The 21,311-nt window shown below is 44.5% G+C and overlaps 1 protein-coding gene and 3 non-coding genes across 7 annotated transcripts; all 4 read right to left on the reverse strand.

The window, feature by feature from the left end:
* Positions 1 to 1,599: 1,599 nt before the first annotated feature.
* On the reverse strand, positions 1,600 to 20,984 carry LOC135555780 (importin subunit beta-1-like). Of its 4 annotated transcripts, none has more exons than XM_064988508.1 (22): positions 20,658 to 20,983; positions 19,629 to 19,687; positions 16,108 to 16,290; positions 15,540 to 15,740; positions 15,155 to 15,307; positions 14,818 to 14,877; positions 14,605 to 14,694; positions 14,174 to 14,284; positions 13,677 to 13,778; positions 12,634 to 12,858; positions 9,365 to 9,556; positions 8,733 to 8,863; positions 8,039 to 8,186; positions 7,730 to 7,801; positions 7,232 to 7,376; positions 6,052 to 6,134; positions 5,601 to 5,708; positions 5,149 to 5,292; positions 4,630 to 4,735; positions 3,995 to 4,109; positions 3,448 to 3,609; positions 1,600 to 3,089 (listed from the first exon to the last, which is right to left on the reverse strand). In XM_064988508.1, coding segments are annotated over exons 1-22 (2,649 nt in total). In that variant the 5' UTR covers positions 20,716 to 20,983; the 3' UTR covers positions 1,600 to 3,088. The 4 variants fall into 4 exon arrangements, with proteins under 4 accessions (XP_064844580.1, XP_064844579.1, XP_064844582.1 ...); XM_064988507.1 differs by having other exon boundaries at positions 14,809 to 14,877; XM_064988510.1 differs by lacking the exons at positions 1,600 to 3,089; positions 3,448 to 3,609 and having other exon boundaries at positions 4,016 to 4,473; positions 14,809 to 14,877; positions 20,658 to 20,984.
* Positions 4,310 to 4,453, reverse strand: LOC135557013 (small nucleolar RNA SNORA79). Its single transcript, XR_010458139.1, has one exon. It is a non-coding gene; the product is annotated as a small nucleolar RNA SNORA79 (small nucleolar RNA).
* Positions 4,948 to 5,091, reverse strand: LOC135557014 (small nucleolar RNA SNORA79). Its single transcript, XR_010458140.1, has one exon. It is a non-coding gene; the product is annotated as a small nucleolar RNA SNORA79 (small nucleolar RNA).
* LOC135557011 (small nucleolar RNA SNORA79) lies at positions 5,827 to 5,970 on the reverse strand. Its single transcript, XR_010458138.1, has one exon. It is a non-coding gene; the product is annotated as a small nucleolar RNA SNORA79 (small nucleolar RNA).
* Positions 20,985 to 21,311: the final 327 nt, after the last annotated feature.

The following is a 21,311-nucleotide window of genomic DNA, read 5'->3' on the forward strand; positions in this document are numbered from 1 at the left end:
GGTCCCACCTGAGTTTGCCTCCTCTGTCTTCCGTTTTTGAAGACATCAATTTCCATTGTTAAAGCGGCCACTTGAGTAGCTGGTCAATATAATAGATAATCTGTCACTGCCCATGCCCTGAACGCTTCCTGAAGTAGAAAGGACCCCAAAACCCCATAGCATCTGCTTCCGTCACACATAAACCCCAGGGCAGGTAGCCTATTGGTTAGGGCGTTGTGCCAGTAACCGAAAGATTGCTGCGTCGAATCCCCAAGCTGACAAGGTAGAAATCGGTCGTTCTGCTCCTGAACAAGGCAGTTTCGTCATAAATAAGGATTGTTATAAACGGCCTTGCCTAGTTAAAGGTTACATTAAAAAAATAAAACCTCTTCCACTTCAGTAAACTTCTTTGGAACAACGCACTACTTAAAGATTTTTACGTAGTGTGCTCTTTGACCCTGGTCCTCGAGCATTTTAGGTGACTTGTTTACAACAACGTCATCAGTTGCTTCTCTGCTCAACCCAGATGTTATCGCTCTCTTCAGGTCAAGTATAAATTCACCCGGTTTCTTATTACACTATGTGCTATTTATAAATGCATTGCATCTTAGAAAATGTAGCCTCCACGATGAATCGAGTTCTGCATTTCACCCGTTTATAAGGAGTCACATTTCAGTCGAAATCAGTATGGCAGGTTTACGAGACAGTACTGTACCATTTCAACATTTAAATTGAGTTGTGGGGAAATAATACCAACACTTGCAGTTTTGTCAGCTCGGCACTAGAGGTGACCTGATAATTGATTGTATATGGTAGTTAACATTGTAAGGCACTTCCATATTTCTTTCCCTTTATCCTTAGGATTGGATCAAGTAATATCATACATTGTGCTTTGGGTTAACTTGTAACATACAACACCAATTCCAAATTCTGTTCAGGTCAAATTGTCTATGGTCCATGTTCAGAGCAGTGCACTTTGGGGACACCCCCAATTTTGCATTACTGTCACTTGCAAACATGATCAACCTGTCATGTTAATTTCTGGAGGGACAAGATTAATTATGGTTTGCTGACTTTCCTTTTAACCAAGATGGATCATTATTCTACACACACTCAATTCAAGGGTATAAGGTCAGTATGCACAAGTAACAGCCATTTACAGAATAACATTGAAAGGAAAGGTTACATCATTAAGTACAATATAGATTTTTATTAGTTGGATATTAAGAAAGAAAAGACGGTTTTAAAGTTCCCAATTCTATATTCAAGTTGCAATTCTTATAACTTCAACACATGACGTAAATAGCCAAGCCCATGAAGACAATGTTACACAATCCAAACTGGTGTGAGAACCAAAGTCACTGCAAAAAATACCCAATCTCAAATCAAAATGGAAAACAGCTCATATCCAATGCTTATGTATTGGAGAACGTAAACAGTACAAAACAGTGAAGCCAAGATAAATTGAACCCGATTGATTATGCCAATATAGAAAGATACATTTTTGGAAGTTTAGAGATCTCGCCAACCAAGTGTTGCCATGGAAACTGAAGTCATCACAGTGCATTACAAACATTTGCAAGAAACAAAATACAGACCAAAGTACCAGAACTGCTTGGGGAATGTTTGATATCATTTTATTGTTTTTCATAGCAATGGAAAAATATAACCTTGTACAAACATCTTCGATTTTCATTTTAACAGCTTGGTGAGTGACCCTTTTCCAACTAAGTGCACCTAGAAACCAACACATGGGAACTGAAACAAGCCCAATTCACTAGTTCATGTAGTTCAAATAATAGATTTATTTCTGAACTGCATACTGTAGGCAAGTATGTGTTTGCTTGTTGTATTTTACCCTGATGAGTAGTCTAAATTTGGCACTCGTTTTCTACTCCTTGCTCATCTTAGCAACTAAGAAGATGTCAGTGTTACATGTCAAATGTAGTTATCCCTAGCCTTGAATGATCCTGATGCACTCAACGCATAAGTCCTCACCGATTCTTGTTAACAGGGCTGGCAAGAAAGGGTCTTTATCTTGAAGCCCACACTGAAGATGAAGAGAAACAACTGATGCCATTAAAAAGAAAAATGGTGAACATTTGTCAGTGATTCTCTTGCAGGAAATAAAGAAAACCTTCTTGCCAATTCACTAAAGTGCTGCCAATAATTCTACCAAGCCCCCACAGCCCTCTCCCAAACAGCATCAGAAATATATCTTACTGAATTTGCTTGAAGCTTCATTATTTATTTGAAATAACCGTGGAGGGGGGGGTAGAGACAGTGAATCCCCTCCTTCACAGACACACTCCATCATCCAGGCTGATCAGCTCTACCCCTGCCACGCTCTGGGGGCTCCATGCAGGGGCAGGCTGGAGGATTGCAGAGAGGCAGGAGACGAGGGCGGTGGAGACCGCCCGCTCATCCCCCTCGTTTCGTCTTCTTTCAATTCCAGCAGTGATCCTTTGGGCGCATTTCCAACACCCCAAAAGTGAGCTTCTTTCGGATTCCGGTTCAGTTCACGTTTGCGTAAAATTGACCATCTCCATTTTTGAAGTCCACAACCATATAGTGCTTGAAGGAACCAAAAAAGGTTAAGGGAAAGGTCTTCCACAGATCGGTCAAAGAGCAAAATAGTTGAGTTCTTTCGTATCATGTTGTGTTTGTAATTTTCCCTCAAAAGAGAACCACATTTTGGCAGTTCATTTCTCTCTACTCTGGTGATCCTGTTGTAGACTAATATTAGTTTTTCAGAAGAGTTATAGAACTAGCTGGCTACAGCGATCCATGTTTTTGTGTGGAGTCCTTGTCGTCAAGTCAGAATCAGTCCACAGGTGGCAGAAGAAGAGGGTTTTGGGGGAGGGGGCAAAGGAAGTGGTGGTGGGGGTTTAGGGGTGGGGCGCTGCTGGTCTGCCGGCGACTGCTGGAATTGTACTCAGAAGGTGGTGTGATGTCGATCCTCGCTCACTTTCGCTCTCACTCTCACATTCTCAGACACTCATCTCAGCGCACGCTTCACTTCTGCTTTAACTCGGACACGACGCAAAAGACAGAAGAAACTCCAGTGGTGTTTTCATTGTTGTCTAGCTTATCCCCGACAAGCATGAACTCTGTAGAGGGAAAATAAGAAAGGGTTATTTGCTGTAGGAGCCAAAGTTGTGTTCACGTGCTCAATGCATGTAAAGTGATCCTTCTCATTAGGCTGCTCCAGTGAAATTCTGGTGACTTTACACGATACATGCGCTTTCATGAAATCACGAATGGTTACAATTTCACGCCATCTCTGAAATAAAATGGACAAGACTAGCATTTCCTGCATAAGTATCTCCCAACGCAACATTAACTTTCAAAATGTACATTGTTAAAAAACAGATATAATTCTCCCTTGGCTATTCCCTTGCGGTTTCATGGTGCCCTAGAGGTGCTGTACGGGTGACAGTCAGTAGGTCATTAAGGTCAGTAACTCACCAGGCCTGGCTCTTGAGCTTGCGCAGCTCCTTGGTGGCCCATGTGGCCAGCATCTTGGTTATGGTGACCTTGGACCTCCGGCCCTCCGTCAGCAGGTCGTTGATGAGGGGCCGCAGCTCTACCAGCTTCAACACGTCCTTCCCAAACGCCGTGCACAGGTCTCTGAGGAAGGGGGGGGTTAACTAAGCATGTCACAGGAACAACACCATTTACATACTGTAAGAAGAAGCAGAGGAACCAGTTTAACATTGATGAAGTCGCTGGGAACACGACTCCGATCTACCTCAACTCCTTTTCAGGCCTCTTACTGACAGTGTTTGTGCAGGTTTCAGATAAATGCTATTAAGCATCAGGGTTTAATAGTACAAGATCTAACAGAGCAGACAGGTTAAAAAAACATTTTAAATTATAATTCAGTGTTTTTCCAAGCATCTTAGCCCAAGTTGCCCCTAACATTTTATTCTATGTCGTACCAAAAGCATCTTCAATATTATTGTGATCCACAAAGCAAGCGTCACTACCACTGAGATAATCCTAGTTGCTTTACCCTATAAGTCCGGCGGCGTTTGCCACCACGCCATTAGAGTGGTCCTCGTCTTCAGCGATGTGATGGATGAAGGATAGAATGAACTCCACTCTGGGCTGCACCAGCATCACGTCAGCTACAGGTAGGACAGAGAGTGGGACAGAACGATACAATGAAGACAATGTTAGGCACAATCATGAGAATTAAGACTGAGGTGACAGATGCCCAATATTCCATCAAAGTGGCCATATTCTGGCAAAGAGGTGATTTAAGGATGCTTGTTAGGACAATGTGGCACACTGCAAAGTCTGAAAATCAGCAAATGCCACAATGTGCAAGTGTGGGGTCTCGCAAAATCCAGTGTAGACAATGGCAGCCCTGCTACCTCATGAACACTGGGTGAAATAGACCCTGCTTTACTCTGTGACGGCCTAAAATCCCAGCTGCCACAGCTCAGAGCAGCGAGAGGAACAGGCGTCAGCGCAAGGACTCAGTCTCCACTGTAAACACAAGTGCAGGAAAATGCTACAATTGGCATCTCAAGACAATTAAAAAAGACAATATCAATACCATAGTCAGCAATACGCCAAAATACTAGATCCACAAGATCTGCAGATTAGTTATGATGCTGGGAGGATGGCAGCTAGGGGACTCACGGTGCACGTTCTCCTTGTCTCCCTTCAGGCCCTGGATGATGCCAGTGTAGGCCTCCAGACAGCCCTCCCGCAGCTCGTTCAGATAGTCCACCATGTCATAGTCCGTCTGCCAGGGGGGGAAGGAACCAACACACACAGCAGGTTAGAGGGACGGAGGACAGACCGCATCGAGGTGCGCAACGGTCATTTGATTAATCCAAAAGGCCTTCAATAAGAGTAACCGGTCAATTAACACATTTTGCTAGACTGAACCATTGGCCACCATATTACTAACAAACTCTGGAAGAGGCAAGCTTCACAAGGTTGCTCAAGGAAGAAACTTGTGGGGTCTCGCAAAATCCAGTGTAGACAATGGCAGCCCTGCTACCTCATGAACACGGGGTGAAATAGACCCTGCTTGACTCTGTGACGCCCTAAAATCCCAGCTGCCACAGCTCAGAGCAGCGAGAGGAACAGGCGTCAGGGTCAAACGAAACAAGGGGATGCCAATGTGGTACAGCGCGTCTCCATCTGTTCTACCTTGTCGACTTGTGCCTGCGACGCCTGCTGCAGCGTGTCCAGGACAATCTCCAGGTACTTCTTGAACTCTCCTCCGATGGCCAGGGCAATGTCTCCGAACACCGACAGGATCTGGGGCTTCACCGACCGGTGCACATTCTCATTCTGCGGGGGGCAACACCCACGTCCTTAGTCAGTACTGGTGACAAACTGCATTAGTGTCCACAAGACTTAACCTACTAAACAAAGATAGTTAAATTATAACCATTTTCTTTCTGATAAAACTTTTTTTTTGGTATCCACGGTCAGCTTGACACGAAGGCATTTGCATGTCTCTACAAAATAACCGATCCATAAAACGGAGGCTGTAAATCTGCAATACGACTCAAGTGTATGGTCCTACACATTCCAGGACCAATAATGGCAGCCTCGTCATTACCAACACAGGTGGCAGAAACTAAAGTGCAACTCACCCCCAGGTTCTCCAGCAGGAGCTGCATGATCTCGTCGCAGTAAGGCAGGATGTTGGACATTAGGGCCCGGCACAGGTCACACACCAGGCCCACCGCGGCCAGACACACCTGACGAGGGAGAGAGAGGGAAGGGTGGGTGAGTGAGCGGTGTAGCTAGGTGAAATAATCAAGTGTTGACTCTTACAGCAAGCATTACTAGAACTTAGCTACTAAATCAGTGCATTTCAAGTGTGGGGTCCAGCAAAGTCCAGTGTAGACTATGGCAGCCCTGCTACCTCATGAACACTGGGTGAAATAGACCCTGCTTGACTCTATGACGAACTAAAATCCCAGCTGCCACAGCTCAGAGCAGCGAGAGGAACAGGCGTCAGGGAGGACAATTTTTTTTTTTTTTTTTGCTTTAAGAGATTATGAATATACATCCTTGAAAAAAAAAAATCATAGAACCCACTTGATATTCTGCGTAATTCTTCAATCCAATTCCCAGGAAGGGTTTAAAGGCATCCATGTATTTCTGAAAGTCAGCACCCAATACTGAGGAAACATGCAAGACATTACAAAACATTACAAAACAACATGGTTACATGCACACAATAATACAATTGTGAACAGTAGGATTAATGACAATTAAAATGTCAAATGTTAACATGCTTTGCAAGAAGAATTATTTTTTTTTTTACCTTTATTTTACTAGGCAAGTCAGTAAAGAACAAATTCTTATTTTCAATGACGGCCTAGGAACAGTGGGTTAACTGCCTGTTCAAGGGCAGAACGACAGATTTTGTACCTTGTCAGCTCAGGGATTTGAGCATGCAACCTTTCAGTTACTAGTCCAATGCTCTAACCACTAGGCTACCCTGCCGTCCTGTACATATGGCCATATCTAAATTCAGTCTTCCTGACGGCACTTTGATCAAATGTAGAAATCTTTTGATCTTCAATCAAAATAAGCTTTCTCCCATGGCGACCATGTTATTTTTGGGAAAACTATTTGAGTCAGAGTTTCTGATTGAAAACTAGTTCTAAGATTCATACTTTGAGTTTGTCCAAACTCAGGCATTCAAGGGAGGCTTGAGTTGCTGGTGCTAGCACAAGCACAGATCAAACACACAGCTGGAACACCGACTGAGCCGTTTCTATAGCCTAATCTTTCAGAGAGATACCTGGGTTTTCTGAGCTGTTTTGATAGGCTTATGTTGACTTTGATCGTGACCGTACAGCGATTAAGATCAGCAGAGTACGGTGTTTATATGACCAAAGCCAGAACACCACATGTTTAGTGTACATGTAAACATGCTCAGTGAGGCATGTGACACTGAACATGCGACACACCATATACATACTGTAAGAAGCGTGGAAATCAGTTTAACATTGACCAAGTGGCTGGAAACAGGTCTCAGATAAATCCTATTAAAACATCAGTGTTTTCAGCGTTTTGAGTACAAGATTTTTCATCACAGACCAGATACGAGGTTTTACGGCTTAGATTCACAAACATAATTCATGCCACTAAAATGGGTGGAGGGTGTGGGTAGAAAACCCGAGTGTGTGTGACTTATGTAAAACAAGAATAAATAAAACACTTTAAATTAACCCATCCACTACAGTGTGTCAGTTTTAAAATGGCTCACCTTCCACCAAGGTTGAGACGGCCATGAGTGCATCCTCCTGTACGCCCCCGGACCCGGCAGTGTTCTGGAACATTCTGAGCAGCGAGGCCATCACCACGTCGGAGATCTGCAACGCGTCCTGGTGCTGCACCTTCCTCAGCACATTCTACAGAGAAGTGGGGAGGGAAAGGGTTAACCTAACATAGCACTTGAACGTCGTTTAGCTACTGTGAGGAGAAGCGGGAAAGAGGATAAGTCAAACCCAGAAGTTGTTTCCTTTCCTCATAAAGCCTTCTCCTTTCCTAGTATGTTCTCGATCTTCCTAATTAGAGTCATCTGGGTTTTCAGTACACGATTTCTGATCACAGACCAGACAGATACACATTTTAGTATCACCTTTAAAAAACTCAAGACCGCAAAATATATTAATGGAACGCCCTAGGTTTCCTTCTTCTACCTCTTGTTCGAGGAGGTCGAAATAGTTTGAGGGTCAAGCTGAATGAAGTCGACTCGTCTCACCTGCAGGGTGGCACACAGCAGGGACTGGAGGTCGTTGAACTGAATTCTGTCCGACGTGCTCTGGATGTGAGACTGAGGAGAGAGAGAACGCATGAAAAACAGATTATTCAATGGGAGCTTATTCAATATAGAAAAGGCTCCAAGCAAAATGTATAATAGTTTAAAGTAGGTCTCAGATAAATCCTTAAGTAAACATCAGAGGTTCAGAGTATTGAGTACATGATTTCTCATCACAGACCAAAAGCCCCCCCTTTTTGTGCCACACCCCAATCCATCAATCCCCTCCCTCCTCTCTCGGTTGGGCCCTACCTCCATCTGCAGGACCTGCTGCAGGCGCTCCATGATGACCAGGGTGGTCTTCTGCACGGCTGGGTAGCAGTCCTTGGCGCTGTTCCTCACAATCTCCATCAGGGCCTCGTAGGCCGCGCTACGCAGGTTGTTCTGGTGACCGTCCGGCCTGGTGGACACAGAGGAAGAACATTGATTTATTTCACTTAAATCATTACTATGCAGCAGCAGCAAAACAATATTATACAGAAATGTGTACAATTCTTAGCAAAACATTTGGTGCACTTAAATACATAAACCTGGTCGAACTAGGACAACGAGACTGGATAAGAGAATCACAGCCTTCAAAAGGGTATGTACAGCTAAGGGCTTCAAAAGGAATTCCTGAGGAAGTACATTTTAACGCCATTCTACATCTCCAAATGCATTTTTGGTCTCAGATATTGTGGTAGGGGTTATCCATCACACGTTCAGTGTGGTGCATGATTCCTCATCACAGACTAGAGAGAGTTAGTCTCTAGCCAACTCTAGAATTCCTCCATACAAAATGTCTAGCTTGCCGAGCCAAGTGGAGAGGTTTCTAAACCTCTACAGACCTGACAATAGAAGGTGCCGTTCCAACCCACTGTCCTGCTTACCCGCCTGCGGTTTCTGGACAGTCCTGCCTGCGGTTTCTGGACAGTCCTGCCTGCGGTTTCTGGACAGTCCTGCCTACCTGTCTGTGGTTTCTAGGAGTTTCTGGACGATGAGTTCGAAGGAGGAGGAGAGGCAGTAGGTGGCAGGCTCCTCCTGTTCCTCTGCTGCATCTGTGCCTTCGTACGCGGCTTCCGCCAGGCTGGAGAAAGCCTGAGGGAGGGAAAGGGATGGAGGGAGAAGTTATGAGGGCATTCATAAGAAAACCCATGAATCATTATTTTTGGTCCTAAAAAAGATAATATCTGAGACCTGCTAGAAATGTTTGAGGTAGGGGTTATCCATCACATGTTCAGCGTGGTGCATGATTTCTCATCACAGACCTGACAGGTATTTCTCTCAACTACAGACACTTTGATGCAACATATTCCACTCGAGTGGGGTGGACTGAGATCAATTGTTGTAATTGAGCAAGTGTCTTTGTACTGTGCAGTATATCGTTGATGCTTGTGGTGATAAAAATCCTTATCTGTGGGATTAACAAAGAACTACTGCTACATGTGGAGGCCCACAAGAGGACCACAATGGAAATAACCTGTTCAACTTCTGGCATTATCCTCAATGATTTTAAATGCATTGTATATCAACGTGTTGAATTAGGTTTTTAAAATAATGGTAAAATAAATAAATTAGCGGCTCTAGCTTCTGTCTCACCCAGCAGACGTTGGACGCAACGCGTGGCTCTGCCCCCAGGCCCTCGATGAGGCACTGCAGCAGAGGGGCCAGGTACACCTCGTTGATGGCCGCCTCCGGCAGCAGCTCACAGATCCTGCCCACCGTCCAGGCCGTGGTGTCCCTCACCACAACACTGGGGTCCTTCATCAGCTCAATCAGCATGGGCATTGCCTGGGAGGGGAGAAAAGAGCAGACTGCTTATTGACACTACTGTGGTTAACGACCAGAGGAGCAGCAATACATGAAGTCTCCCCATTTAAGAGCTTTGAGATTCCATAAAAAGCGCTATAGAAATGTAATAAATTCTGATTCATTAAGTACTGTTAACCAGTGTTCAAGAGTAAAAAGACAGGCATGGATGGGCAGAGAAAGACAGGTACTGTTAATATAACAGCAGTATTCAGGTGTAGCGAGAGGCATGGACTGGAAGGAGCGGGAGGGCAGTGGGCGAGATCTTACAACAGTAGTGTCAGTCTACAGAAACAAGGAAAGGGCCACCAGGGATTGTCTCAGAGCCTCTACAACAGGGGTGGGAAATTCCAGCCCTCGGAGCCTGATTGGTCACAGTTTTGCCCCAGCTAACACACCTGACTCCAATAATCACCTAATCATGATTTTCAGTTTAGAATGCAATTTGATTAAATCAGCTGTGTTTGCTAGCGACGGAGAAAAAGTGTGACACCAATCAGGCCCCGAGGACTGGAGTTGCCCACCCCTCCTTTACAGAGTAGGGCTGGGAATTCGATAGTGGGATTTTATTGCAATTCGATGTTCCAAACATATTGTTCACCATATGTCTGCTGCAGAGGCACGAAAGAGCAATGGGAAAATATGGTTTTATCAGTCATGGAATTAAGTGAAGACAAAAATTGTCTCCATACTTAAAGATGAACAAGCTATGAAGTAAAAATACAAGAGTTTTGGTGCAGGTACAGCCAACTAACACAAAAATATTGTCAAAATGATACGAGTTGTCAAAAATAATATTCCAACACGCAACTATCGACCCCCCCCATCATCACTACTACAGAGAAAGTCTAAATGCAGATTTACTTAACTTGTCTGTGCAGGTCTCAGATAAATCCTATTAAACATCAGGGTTCTCAGGGTCTTGAGTACAAGATTTCTCATCACAGACCAGATACAAGGTTCCACTGCTGACATTTCTTGCTTCATATATTTCCGTTTTATAACGGAAACAAGAGTATTTTATTGGATAACGGCAGCTCGTCACGTTTGTCAGTTTTCTTGAATTTGGTGTCGAGTGAATGACAGGTTTCAGCGGTGTGATTATAGACACTTGCACAAGCTTATCACCAGCTCACGCTGAGACAAGCACCCAATTCAGTTATCAGTTCAATAGGGCTTAGCGGTCAAGGATTTGGGCATAGTCTATGTCCCAAATGGCACCCTATTCCTGACATAGTGCATTACTTATGTGCCCTGGTAGAAAGCAATGCACTAAATAGAGAGCCATTTGAAACACACCCACATGAAATAACATGGTGGTTCAGCTGATACCACCCTATTCACAACCTCTCCAGTCCACCCTACTTGTGAGTGAACATGTCTGTAAATACCTGACCACCCTTACAACAACTTAGGTCTGTGGTTCATCTAAAGATGAACTTAAAATGTATTGAAAGCAAAACCTGTGGATAGTTTCATTATAAACCATATGGAAGTTTTCAAGCACAAAGAGAAGACAATTCATTATGTGATGGGCGTGCCACACAAGGAAACTGAGAAATACTTGCAGCCTAGAGATGACCTTTGCAACAGATACATTTCTACTTGGCCACAAGCTATTCTCTTCCTTGCTCGCCACACCCATCAGACGGTGGATTGTTAGTGTGCATGTTAGTCTACGCTGCTGTGAAACTCCACCGAAACGTCCCCTTGGGAAAATCAGCAGTATCAGGAAGTAGGTATCCTTATACAGTGGTAGCTGGTGTAGTTACCTGCATGAAAAGGGGTTGGGAGCTGGTTGGGCCATGCCTTAGCGATGCGCAGTTCACGAACGAGTCGTTCTTTTTGAACAAATCTTTTTACCGACTCGAGACGCATGACTCGTTTTTCCTGAGCAACTGGTTCATTTTTGTCTTTCTTTTGACCTGCTAGTACTGGCCGCAGCGAGTCCTACCTACCGCTGGCTCATTGGCTCCAGAGGTGCGCGTATGATCGGTGCTGCGCAAACGGGGAAATAGATCATAAGCGCCGAGAAGAAAAACACGTTTCGAATTGGTAATTGATCGCATGGTGCAAGAACGACGGCAATTCATTGATTATTTAACGTCATAGACACAGCTTCTTGTTTTAGAACCAAAACATACACAGCCTCTGCTCAACAAACTCAACCTGGAGAATGAATCGTTCTGGGGGCTGCAGTTTGAGCGTTGTGCTCAACGCCCACAGAAGACGTTTAAACAATGCATTACACCAAGAGTCATTCACAATCTAGTCTGGTTGCAGCCACAACTATACCCAGTTTCAAATGTATGAAGAAACAATCTTAGTTGTGGGCCTAGCAATCAACCAGTGTACACTGTTTAAAGCACAGTTTCACATGTCTCAATCACAAATGACAGCTCCAATAAGCCCCCTACGGTGAACGAGACGCTTGTAGAATCACGACTCGAGTTCTCAGTTCAACGTTAGGGGGTCCTGCGTGCACGGGCCATTACGGACTCAAATGAACAAAAAGGCATCTAACGATTCGTTCCTTTGACTGAACGAACGAAAATATCAGAGTCAGTCAAAAGAACATCCCATCACTACTATGCGTAAGATGTAAAGATAATTTCCTCGCAGACGGTCTCCTCTATCTGATATGTTAATTTATAGCAGGCTCTCTGGTTGAGATCATATGGTGGTGTTGCGTTCATGGTATGTCTTCATGTCTAATAAAAAGCTAGAGCTGGAGCACACCCAGAGAAAATTCATTTGCGTAGAGGTGCTGACCAACGGCGAATAAAATGATATATATACACACACACACACACACACTCACGTACATAAAACTAATTAATTCATTATTGGGTAAACCTACGTTTCAGCATCACTGTGCCTTCTTCAGGGTAATGTCATGAATGCTTGAACCAGGTTATGTTAACAAAGACTGCAACCACTGACATTAGTGAGGGGTTGTATCATAATTATGAGGTTAATTAGAATGAATTGAGCGAAACAGTTAAAATAGTAGTTTACAGCATGTTGAATGTGTGTCTTCATGTGGTGAAGTTAGTCACCTGGATGACGAGGGGTTTGAGCTGGCTGAGCTCGGGCCCCTCCAGGATGGAGCCGAAGGCCATGACGGAGGCGTCGCGGTAGCGCCAGTCGGGGTACTTGATGTGCTCCTTGATGAAGGGCAACACGTGAGGCACCACGTCGTCCTCGCAACACGTGGCCAGCAGCATCAGGCACACGCCCGCCGCCTTGCACGGGTTCCAGTCGTCGTCGTCGTTGTTCTCGTCCTGAGGAGGAAGCGAGAGGGGTGAATGAGAGGAGACGCATTTACATGAAAAGCTATGACATTGAGAAAGGAGGGATACAACCAATGACAGAGGAACATAGAGGAGGAGGGGGGGGTATGAAAGGAATCTATACTGGACTTGCACATAGGAGAGGAAAGACAGGCATTTACATAGAGATGACCTGATCGTGTACACAGGGGAAGGAGATAGAGGAAAACAGCTTATATTTACATGAACAGGTACCTGTAGCATATGAACAAGGACATTGAGTAGCAAAGGATACAAACAAAAGAACAGATACCAACACAAAGGACAGACAAAACTCAGCTAGACAAGTACAGTGCCTCTCATTAAAGCCCCTAATAGATAGACTGCGATGGCATGTACAGAAACACTCACACCTCCCTGCTAGACTTCACATGGTACACTTGGACTAATTATAAAAATGGGTGGTAGCAGTAGCACTCCGTCTTCCTGGGGGAGCATCTGTGATATTAGACAAAATGCTGGTGTCTGGATGGGTGAGCCCCCCCCCCCTAATTCTGACTGGTTGCACGTCTATGCAGGTCTTCGATTTTGTGGTAGGGGTTATCCATCACATGTTCAGCGTGGTGCATGATTTTCCATCACAGAGCAGACAGGTTTTCCTAGGAGTCAGAATCTTCATTTAATCTAAAGCTGGGGAATTCTGCCAGCTGTGGTGTTTCAATAGAGATTTTAATACCAGTAAATGATACATCCTTATCAACCATCCCTAACGTGTAATGAAGGGGTTAACGAGGAGTAAAATGACTGCCGCCGGCTCTTCTTCTGTGTACCTGCTTGGTGAGTGTCTGGGTGAGGATGGGCACCAGGTATTGCAAGGCTCCTTTGGCGTAGAACTTGCTGGTGTGCTCCGGGGGCCGGCCCTGCTCCAACGCCTGGGGGGAGAGCAAGTGGTACCAAGCTTAAGAGGAATATTGACCTTTTTGCTGTCCATTGTATGCATTTTGCATCTAACAAACCCCCTCAAGGTAAGGATGTCAGCCTAATGGCTGAAAGTAGAGTGTTAATAACAAAATAACAAGGTACATGCAGGTCTCAGGTAGTGGTAGGGGTGATCCATCAGGCGTTCAAGCGTGGTGCAGGATCTCTCATCAGACCAGACAGGTGAGAGAGATCATCACTCAGCAACATGGCTAACTGGGAACCTCTCTGGTGTTATATATAAAACATATTTACATTTGTGGGCTGAAGTGTTGCCTTGAGTTTAGTTTATAGAGTTGAAACATGTTTGGAAGTGTGTGTGTGTGTGTGTGTGTTGGGGGGTCCTCACCTCAGTCGCTTCGATGGCCAAGTCCATCTCCTCGTCGCACACGTTCGACCAGAACTCGATTCCTTGTAAGGCAACTTCATCAATGTCACTTTTCATGGCTTCTATTGTGATCTGTTCGGGTAAGGGAGGGAGAGGATAGCAACCAAAGGGGGGGGGGGGGGTTCAATTTAAAAGGAGCGTCCTTGATACGGACTACTGGCATTGGTGTCCGTGCAGGACTCAGATATTGTGGTAGGACATTATACATCAGGCCTTTTCGGCGTTTCTCACCACAGACCAGACAAGTGGTCAACAAGCGACGCTACAATATCAGTAACTGATAAGGTCCACCAAGACCTTGTTCGGAGTTCTCTGCCTCGGGTACTTCAGAAAGTAGAAGCACATCAAAAGACCACAGAGCAAGACCAAGTTGCTGCATGGGGGTTGCTTACCGCAAACAGTGCTGGGCCCATGTACGTTTCCATGTACTGATAATACAAAGACATTATCTTCACCAAGTTCTGTAAGGCAGCCACTCGTACCTGTGGGAGACAGACATCGCATTCCACCAACATTGGTTAAGAAGATGATTATTGGCTGAAAGCATGGAATAAAATTAGCCAAAAAAAGGTTTTAAATAGAAAAGAGAAACTCACGATACTCACTCTGGTGTCTGGGCACTGTGTGGCCTCGCAGACAACCTGCATTATAAAGTGCCTCTCCGTCTGGAAAACACAAACCCATTCACTGTTACGACAGTCACATAGACAAAGCATTCGAAACACAGCCTTGTGCGAAGGTCTCAGATATTGTGGTAGGGGTTATCCATCACACGTTCAACGTGGTGCATGATTTCGCATCATCAGACCAGAACGTTAAGTCGATAAACAAGCTCAGATGTGTCCATTTCGTCTTTCCATTTTTGGGGTCACAGCATGTGACAAAGGAGGAATGTAAACACTAACATAGTGGGTACAGGCAGGGCAGGAGACACAAACACACCTCTTTGTCAAAGTTGGCTTTGGTGAACTCCAGTGAGTTGAGCAGTGCGTTGGTTGCAGCCAGCTTGACATTGTTGCTGGGCTCCTCCTTCCTCATGCCCTGGATGATGGCTGTCAGGATCTGGTTGGCATTGTCCTGCAGCTGCTCAGGGTCCTACGGCACAGGGGAGGAGAGAAGACAGTTGTTCGTGGAAGCTACGTCTGCTCTGCAGTGGAACAGGCACATGAAAACACAGACATCAAGTTAGTCTAGGTTCGATTTTGAAATGTTGTCTTTGTGCAATTGAGGACACAATGTCACAAGTTTCATATTACAGTAGTTTGACTTTTAGATTAAAACCCCCGTGTCCCTCATGTACGCAAGTGTGTGTGTCAGGAGCACTCACTATATCCTGGCAGATGTATCCGATTGCCTCCAAGGTGGACTCCTTCATGTGCTCGGTGCTGCTGGGGTCCGTCACGTTGGCCACCAGCTGGGGAATGAGCTCGGGCCACTGTGTGACGGGGATCTCTGCACAGGCTATGCCGGCCACGCACTGGGAGGCCGAGCTGGGCCGGTACGTCTCCGTGCCCAAGGTCTGCAGAACCTGGAGGGGAGTGAATCAACTGGTGCATTTGGCTGGGTGAGGCCGAGTGAGGTGGAGGACATTGGTTCTTATAGGAGCCAAGGGCTTAAGAAAAATAAGTACTTTGGCTGGGTAGGTTTCTTAAGGTTAAATTATCGAAGAGTAATCAACTTCAGCACCTGGATCCTCTTTCCTCCAGGGGATATTTGAATGAAATGATTGTCACTGTGTAACCCACACTGTCACTTAAAACCGTAATATAGACTTTAATATACTTCAACCCCAAAAAAGGAGGGGTGGTGGGGAGTCAGGAGACCACAAAATCCTACTAAAGCTAGAAAGTATAAATAAATATGCACTAAGAGGTGGAAGAGGAGTTTCTCCTTACAAAGTTCTTGATTTCCCTCCGGGCGTTGGCGTCGATGGCCAGCCATCTCTGCTGGTAACGCGTCTTCACGTCCGGGTCTTTGGAGGTGAGCGAATTCTTCACCTGCAGTCCTGCGGCCACGCGAGCCACCTGGGTGTTGCCAGGGTTGGCGAGCACCTTGGAGAGCTCCACCAGGAACGTGGGCTGGAGAAAGGGAGTGAGTGGGGGAGAGATTTTTAAAATGTATTTTTATTTACAAATCAGGCCATAAGATGGTAGTGGTAGGAAAACAGGTAAGGAAAAAATTGTCATCACCAGTCTTTCAGTCCTTGGCATGAGTAAGATTTCACTACAGTGACACTGAAATGTTCAACAGTTACATTCAGCAACTGAAGGAGGTAGGAGGCTAGCAATCAGACATGACAGAGCAGGATCGTATGCAACAGCAAAACAATTTAGACACTAAATTCCGTTCATGCTGCAGTCAGTGAGTGGCAGCAGTGGCCTCCACAAAACACTAATGATCCATATGTGGTAGTTTTAAATCAGATCTGTAATGCGTTCGTGTAACCAAAACAACATATGGCTAAATTCATACAAGTTTAGCTGAGTTGTTTGGGTCTGTTTTACATATACAATGCCTTCGGAAAGTATCCAGACACTTGACCTTTTCCACATTTTCTTACATTACAGCCAGATTAAATAAATAAAAATCCTCCGCAATCTACACACAATACCCCCATAATGACAAAGCGGAAAACAGGTTTAGACATTTTTGAAATGTCAAGAAATTTACCGAAATACCTTATTTACCTACGCATTCAGAACCTTTGCTATGAAAATCAAAATTGATCTCAGGTGTATCCGGTTTCCAGTGATCATCCTTAAGATGCTTCTACAACTTGATTGGAGTCCACCTGTCGTAAACTCAATTGACTGGACATGATTTGGAAAGGCACACACCCGTCTATATAAATGGTCACACAGTTGACAGTGCACGTCAGAGCAAAAACCAAGCCCTGAGTTAAAAGGAATTGTTTGTAGGCTCTGAGACAGGATTGTGTCGAGGCACAGATCTGGGGAAGGGTACCTACAACATTTTGCAGCATTGAAGGTCCCCAAGAACACAGCAGCCTCCATCATTCTTAAATGGAAGAAGAATGGAACCACCAAAACTCTTCCTAGAGCTGGCCGCCAGGCCAAACGGAGCAATCGGCGGAGAAGAGCCTTGGTCAGGGAGGTGACCAAGAACCCGGCAGTCACTCTGACAGAGCTCCAGAGTGAAGATCCTTCCAGAAGGTCAACCATCTCTGCAGCACTCCACCAATCAGGCCTTTATGGTAGAGTGGCCAGACAGAAGCCACTCCACAGTAAAAGGCACGACAGCCCACTTGGAGTTCGCCAAAAGGCACCTAAAGACTCTCAGACCATGAGTAAAGATTCTCTGGTCTGATGAAATCAAGATTAAATTGCTTGGCCTGAATTCCAAGCCTCAGCTCTGGAGGAAACCTGGCACCATTCCTACAGTGACGCACGGTGGTGGCAGCATCATGCTGTGGGGATGTTTTGCTGCGGCAGGGACTGGGAAACTAGTTAGGATCAAGGGATAGATGAAGGGAGCAAAGAACAGAGAGATCATTGATTAAGTCCTGAGTGCTCTGGAGCAGGTTCTCAGACCGGGGCAAAGGTTCAACTTCCAACAGGACAACGACCCTACACACAGCCAAGCGGAAGCAGGAGTAACTTTGGGACAAGTCTCCGAATATCCTTGAGCGGCACAGCCAGAGCCCGAACATCTCTGGAGAGACCTGAAAATAGCTGTGCAGCAACGCTCCCCATCCAACTTGACAGGTCTTGAGGATCTGCAGAGAAGGGGGAAAAAACTGCCCAAATACAGGTGTGCCAAGCTTGTAGCGTCATACCCAAGAAGACACGATGCTGTAATCGCTGCCAAAGGTGCTTCAACAAAGTACTGAGTAAAGGGTCTGAATACTTATGTAAACGTGATCAGTTTTTTTTATTTATATAAATTAGCAAGAATTTCTAAACCTGTTTTTTGCTTTGTCATTATGGGGTAGTGTATGTAGATTGCTATGAGAAAAAAAACAATTTAATCAAATTTAGAATAAAGCTGTAACCGAATGTGGATAAAGTCAAGTGGTTTGAATACTTTCCGAAGGCACTGTATACTCTGCATTGTGACCAATTTTCACTATAAGATTTCATCTGTGGATACCACCGGTGACCCATATATCCCACTAGCGGGGCATATGAGGCATCAAGTATCGAGCTTGGCGTCACTAACTATGCTTCCTTGAGATTGAAAAAGTATGTCCAAATATTTAGATGAGAAGAAATCTCTATGTCATTTAGCTGATGGATCAAAAGACAGATTGGGTTTAATCACAATGTGGTCTACAATGATAATGAAAGATAGGCAGGCACCACAAAAAAACATTTAGCAAGACTTGTACCATGGCATCTTCTGACTACTGATTTGGGTAAAACTCCCGTAATAGTTTTTGATCATCCTAGCTAATTATGTGACTGATCAATAACAGAGCTGCACAGTCTAGCAAACATCGCATAGACCTTTGAGGTGCTTAGTGGTTAAGAGTGTAGGGCCAGTAACCGAAAAGTCACTGGTTCGAGCTTGAGTACCCTGCAGAATATACAACACATGTAACTTGTATGTAACACATGGACAATATAGAGTGAGCAGGAGAAAGGGTAAGTGTCAGATGTAAGTAGCATGTCAATGTCGGTTCAAAATGAGCCCTGCACACCTTGCATAACCTAATTTTTTCTGAGAGGGATCTGCCACTGCCCAAAATAGTAAACAACATCATAGCATAAATGTTCTAAAAAGGCAAAGTGCATACACACGATCACTCATATAGCAAAGCTATATAGCTATGCAAAACAAATGTAGCACAATGACAGATTACCCTTACTTCCTCTTCTCTAGCCAGCTAGCTACACCCGCTTGCTTTCTACTCCAAAAATGCAATGACCATCTGTCAGTGGGGGACGAGTGCTCTTGCTCACTACTAAACGCTTATCAGGCAGCTTTCCGGTTAACTATTAGGTAAATGAATATCATACTTAATCAAATCCAGCTATAGGATTACAAGATGTTAGCCACATGTGTTTTTATATCAAAGCAGGGTAATCCTGATCTATCACTAGCAGTGTACTCGTTTTCGATGCCGTTTTTTTTTTGCTCAATTGATATAGAACTGAATTAATTGAAAAATCAATTAAACGAGAATTTGTCGTAATTTAGTTTGTGTCAAGTGATCATGCCGAGGTACTGGATGCCTACATGGGTGTAGCTGGTGTGCGAGCTAGGTTACGTGGGTTAATGCTAGGTCTCCATTCATTCGCGAAAGCTGAGGTGTGTGACGTTGCTGCTATAATGTTAAGATGGGGGAAGGAACGGTTGAAAACGCCGGCAATCCAATGCCCTGTCTTTCTGGCGCCAGACCTGAATATGATAGGAATAAATTATCCGTCTGACTAAAATGTGTAGTTATACAAACCAAATTCTCAATTGCCGCCTGCTCCAGAAACTTCTGTGCCGCCTCCAGTTCATTTCGATCTGAGGGGGCGAGGGGTGAAATGTTAGAGTTACACTATGTGAATAGCTAGTGCACATGCTGGTTAGCCACAACAGGAAGCAGCAAAGTTATGTGAGCATACATCTACAATTCCTAGCTAGCTAGGCTACCACGATTAGCAGTGATCACATTCAATGCTACTGCGGTAATCTATTTGGGAAAATGTGGGTGTTCATTTCATGATGAGATATTAGTTCGTTAAATGATACAGCCAATTTATCAAGCCTTACTCGTTAGAAAGGACCCATGTCATGCAACATGCTGGCTCCCAGGGATGCGTTGCTCACTAGCGGATAGCTACTTGATGGCAAAGATTGAGTTAGCCATCGAGCTTATCAACTCATATCCAACTTTAGCTAACGTAGTTAGCTGTCCTTGTTACATCATCACGGACAATGCACAAGTGCATACTTCACTAGCTAGCTAGCGTATACGACCTAATAAGGTTTACACGATCGAGTACAGGCCTATTCTATTTTTCCCACATCGGCACATGCTAGCTACATTACATAGCTAGTAATCTAGACTGTAAAGTTAGCTGGCGTGCAAGGCAGGGCCGACTAATTACACATGAGTGGCTAGTTTGCCAAGTAAATTGATAGGTAACTAAACGTATCAACCCAGTAAAAACATGCCATCAAAATGTCAAACTATGTGGGTGACAACTTTTTCAACGGATAATACATTTTGACAACTGACAGCTCTGTCAATGCAGCCCAGATTGAACTATTAATTGACAGTCCTAAAATTTAGCGAGCTCATAACAGAAAGCCGGATCCGCGGAGTGAATAGGCCGTAACATTAGCAGCCTAGCTAGCAAGGCACTTCCCTACTCCCTTTTTCTGATTTAACTTTCAACCGTAAACGTTATCAAAAACAGATATGTCAAGTTGCTGGGCCTAAACTCTTCACATAACTGTTAAAGATGAGTATATGGAACTGTATAATCACCCGGAGAGACAGTTTTTTCGAGGATTGTTATCAGCTCCATTCTGTCCCAAACACTCATAACAGAAGTCGCTAGTTAGATTGCCGCGCACAACCCCGGATTTTATTTATTCAGTGTTCAGCCAAATGTAACAGGACCGTGTGGATAAAACAATGAAAGCCGGTGAGAAAAACATACACGCCGGGTATCCTCCAGTCGATTAGTTTACTCTGGATATGCGCTACTTCCAAACGCGGAACCTTAAAACAATTTGTTTAAGCAGCAATGCCGCTTGTCCATTCTGTGGTCGGGAGGGGAAAGGCCTTGTTTGACTCCCGCGGAAGGATATCATACGCCGCTGCTATGGCATTAAAAAAAAAAACTCCTCCCTCTCTCCTTCGCGTGCATGTGCGCGCACCTTGTCTGAAGATAAATATATTCATTATTAACCAAAACATTTAAGGTATTAGCCAACTGTTGTATAATTGTTGTCGAAGTTGTAGCTTTGATGTCCTGTACTTAATCAACCATACAATTATCTGACTTCTCAGTAAATTCTAAAACAAATGTAGAGTGGACAAAATGGGTAGCTACCCGAGTGGAATGACATTTGACCATCATTTCAGCTCGTACGACTCACGTAAGTAAGTCATCTCCCTATACTTATGTACTGCCTA

Source organism: Oncorhynchus masou, chromosome 15, assembly GCF_036934945.1.
Source record: "Oncorhynchus masou masou isolate Uvic2021 chromosome 15, UVic_Omas_1.1, whole genome shotgun sequence".
In the NCBI taxonomy this organism is placed as follows: Eukaryota; Metazoa; Chordata; class Actinopteri; order Salmoniformes; family Salmonidae; genus Oncorhynchus; species Oncorhynchus masou.

What these genes read in the sequence shown, in the direction of transcription:
- LOC135555780 (XM_064988507.1), bottom strand. Translation starts at nt 20,715, where the DNA reads ATGAGTGTTTGGGACAGAATGGAGCTGATAACAATCCTCGAAAAAACT. An exon ending in GATACATCTGCCAGGATATA is followed by an intron (nt 15,308 to 15,539) that starts GTGAGTGCTCCT and finishes CCTGTGCCGTAG; the next exon opens with GACCCTGAGCAGCTGCAGGA. An exon ending in CGTCTCAACCTTGGTGGAAG is followed by an intron (nt 6,135 to 7,231) that starts GTGAGCCATTTT and finishes ATGTTTCCTCAG; the next exon opens with TATTGGGTGCTGACTTTCAG.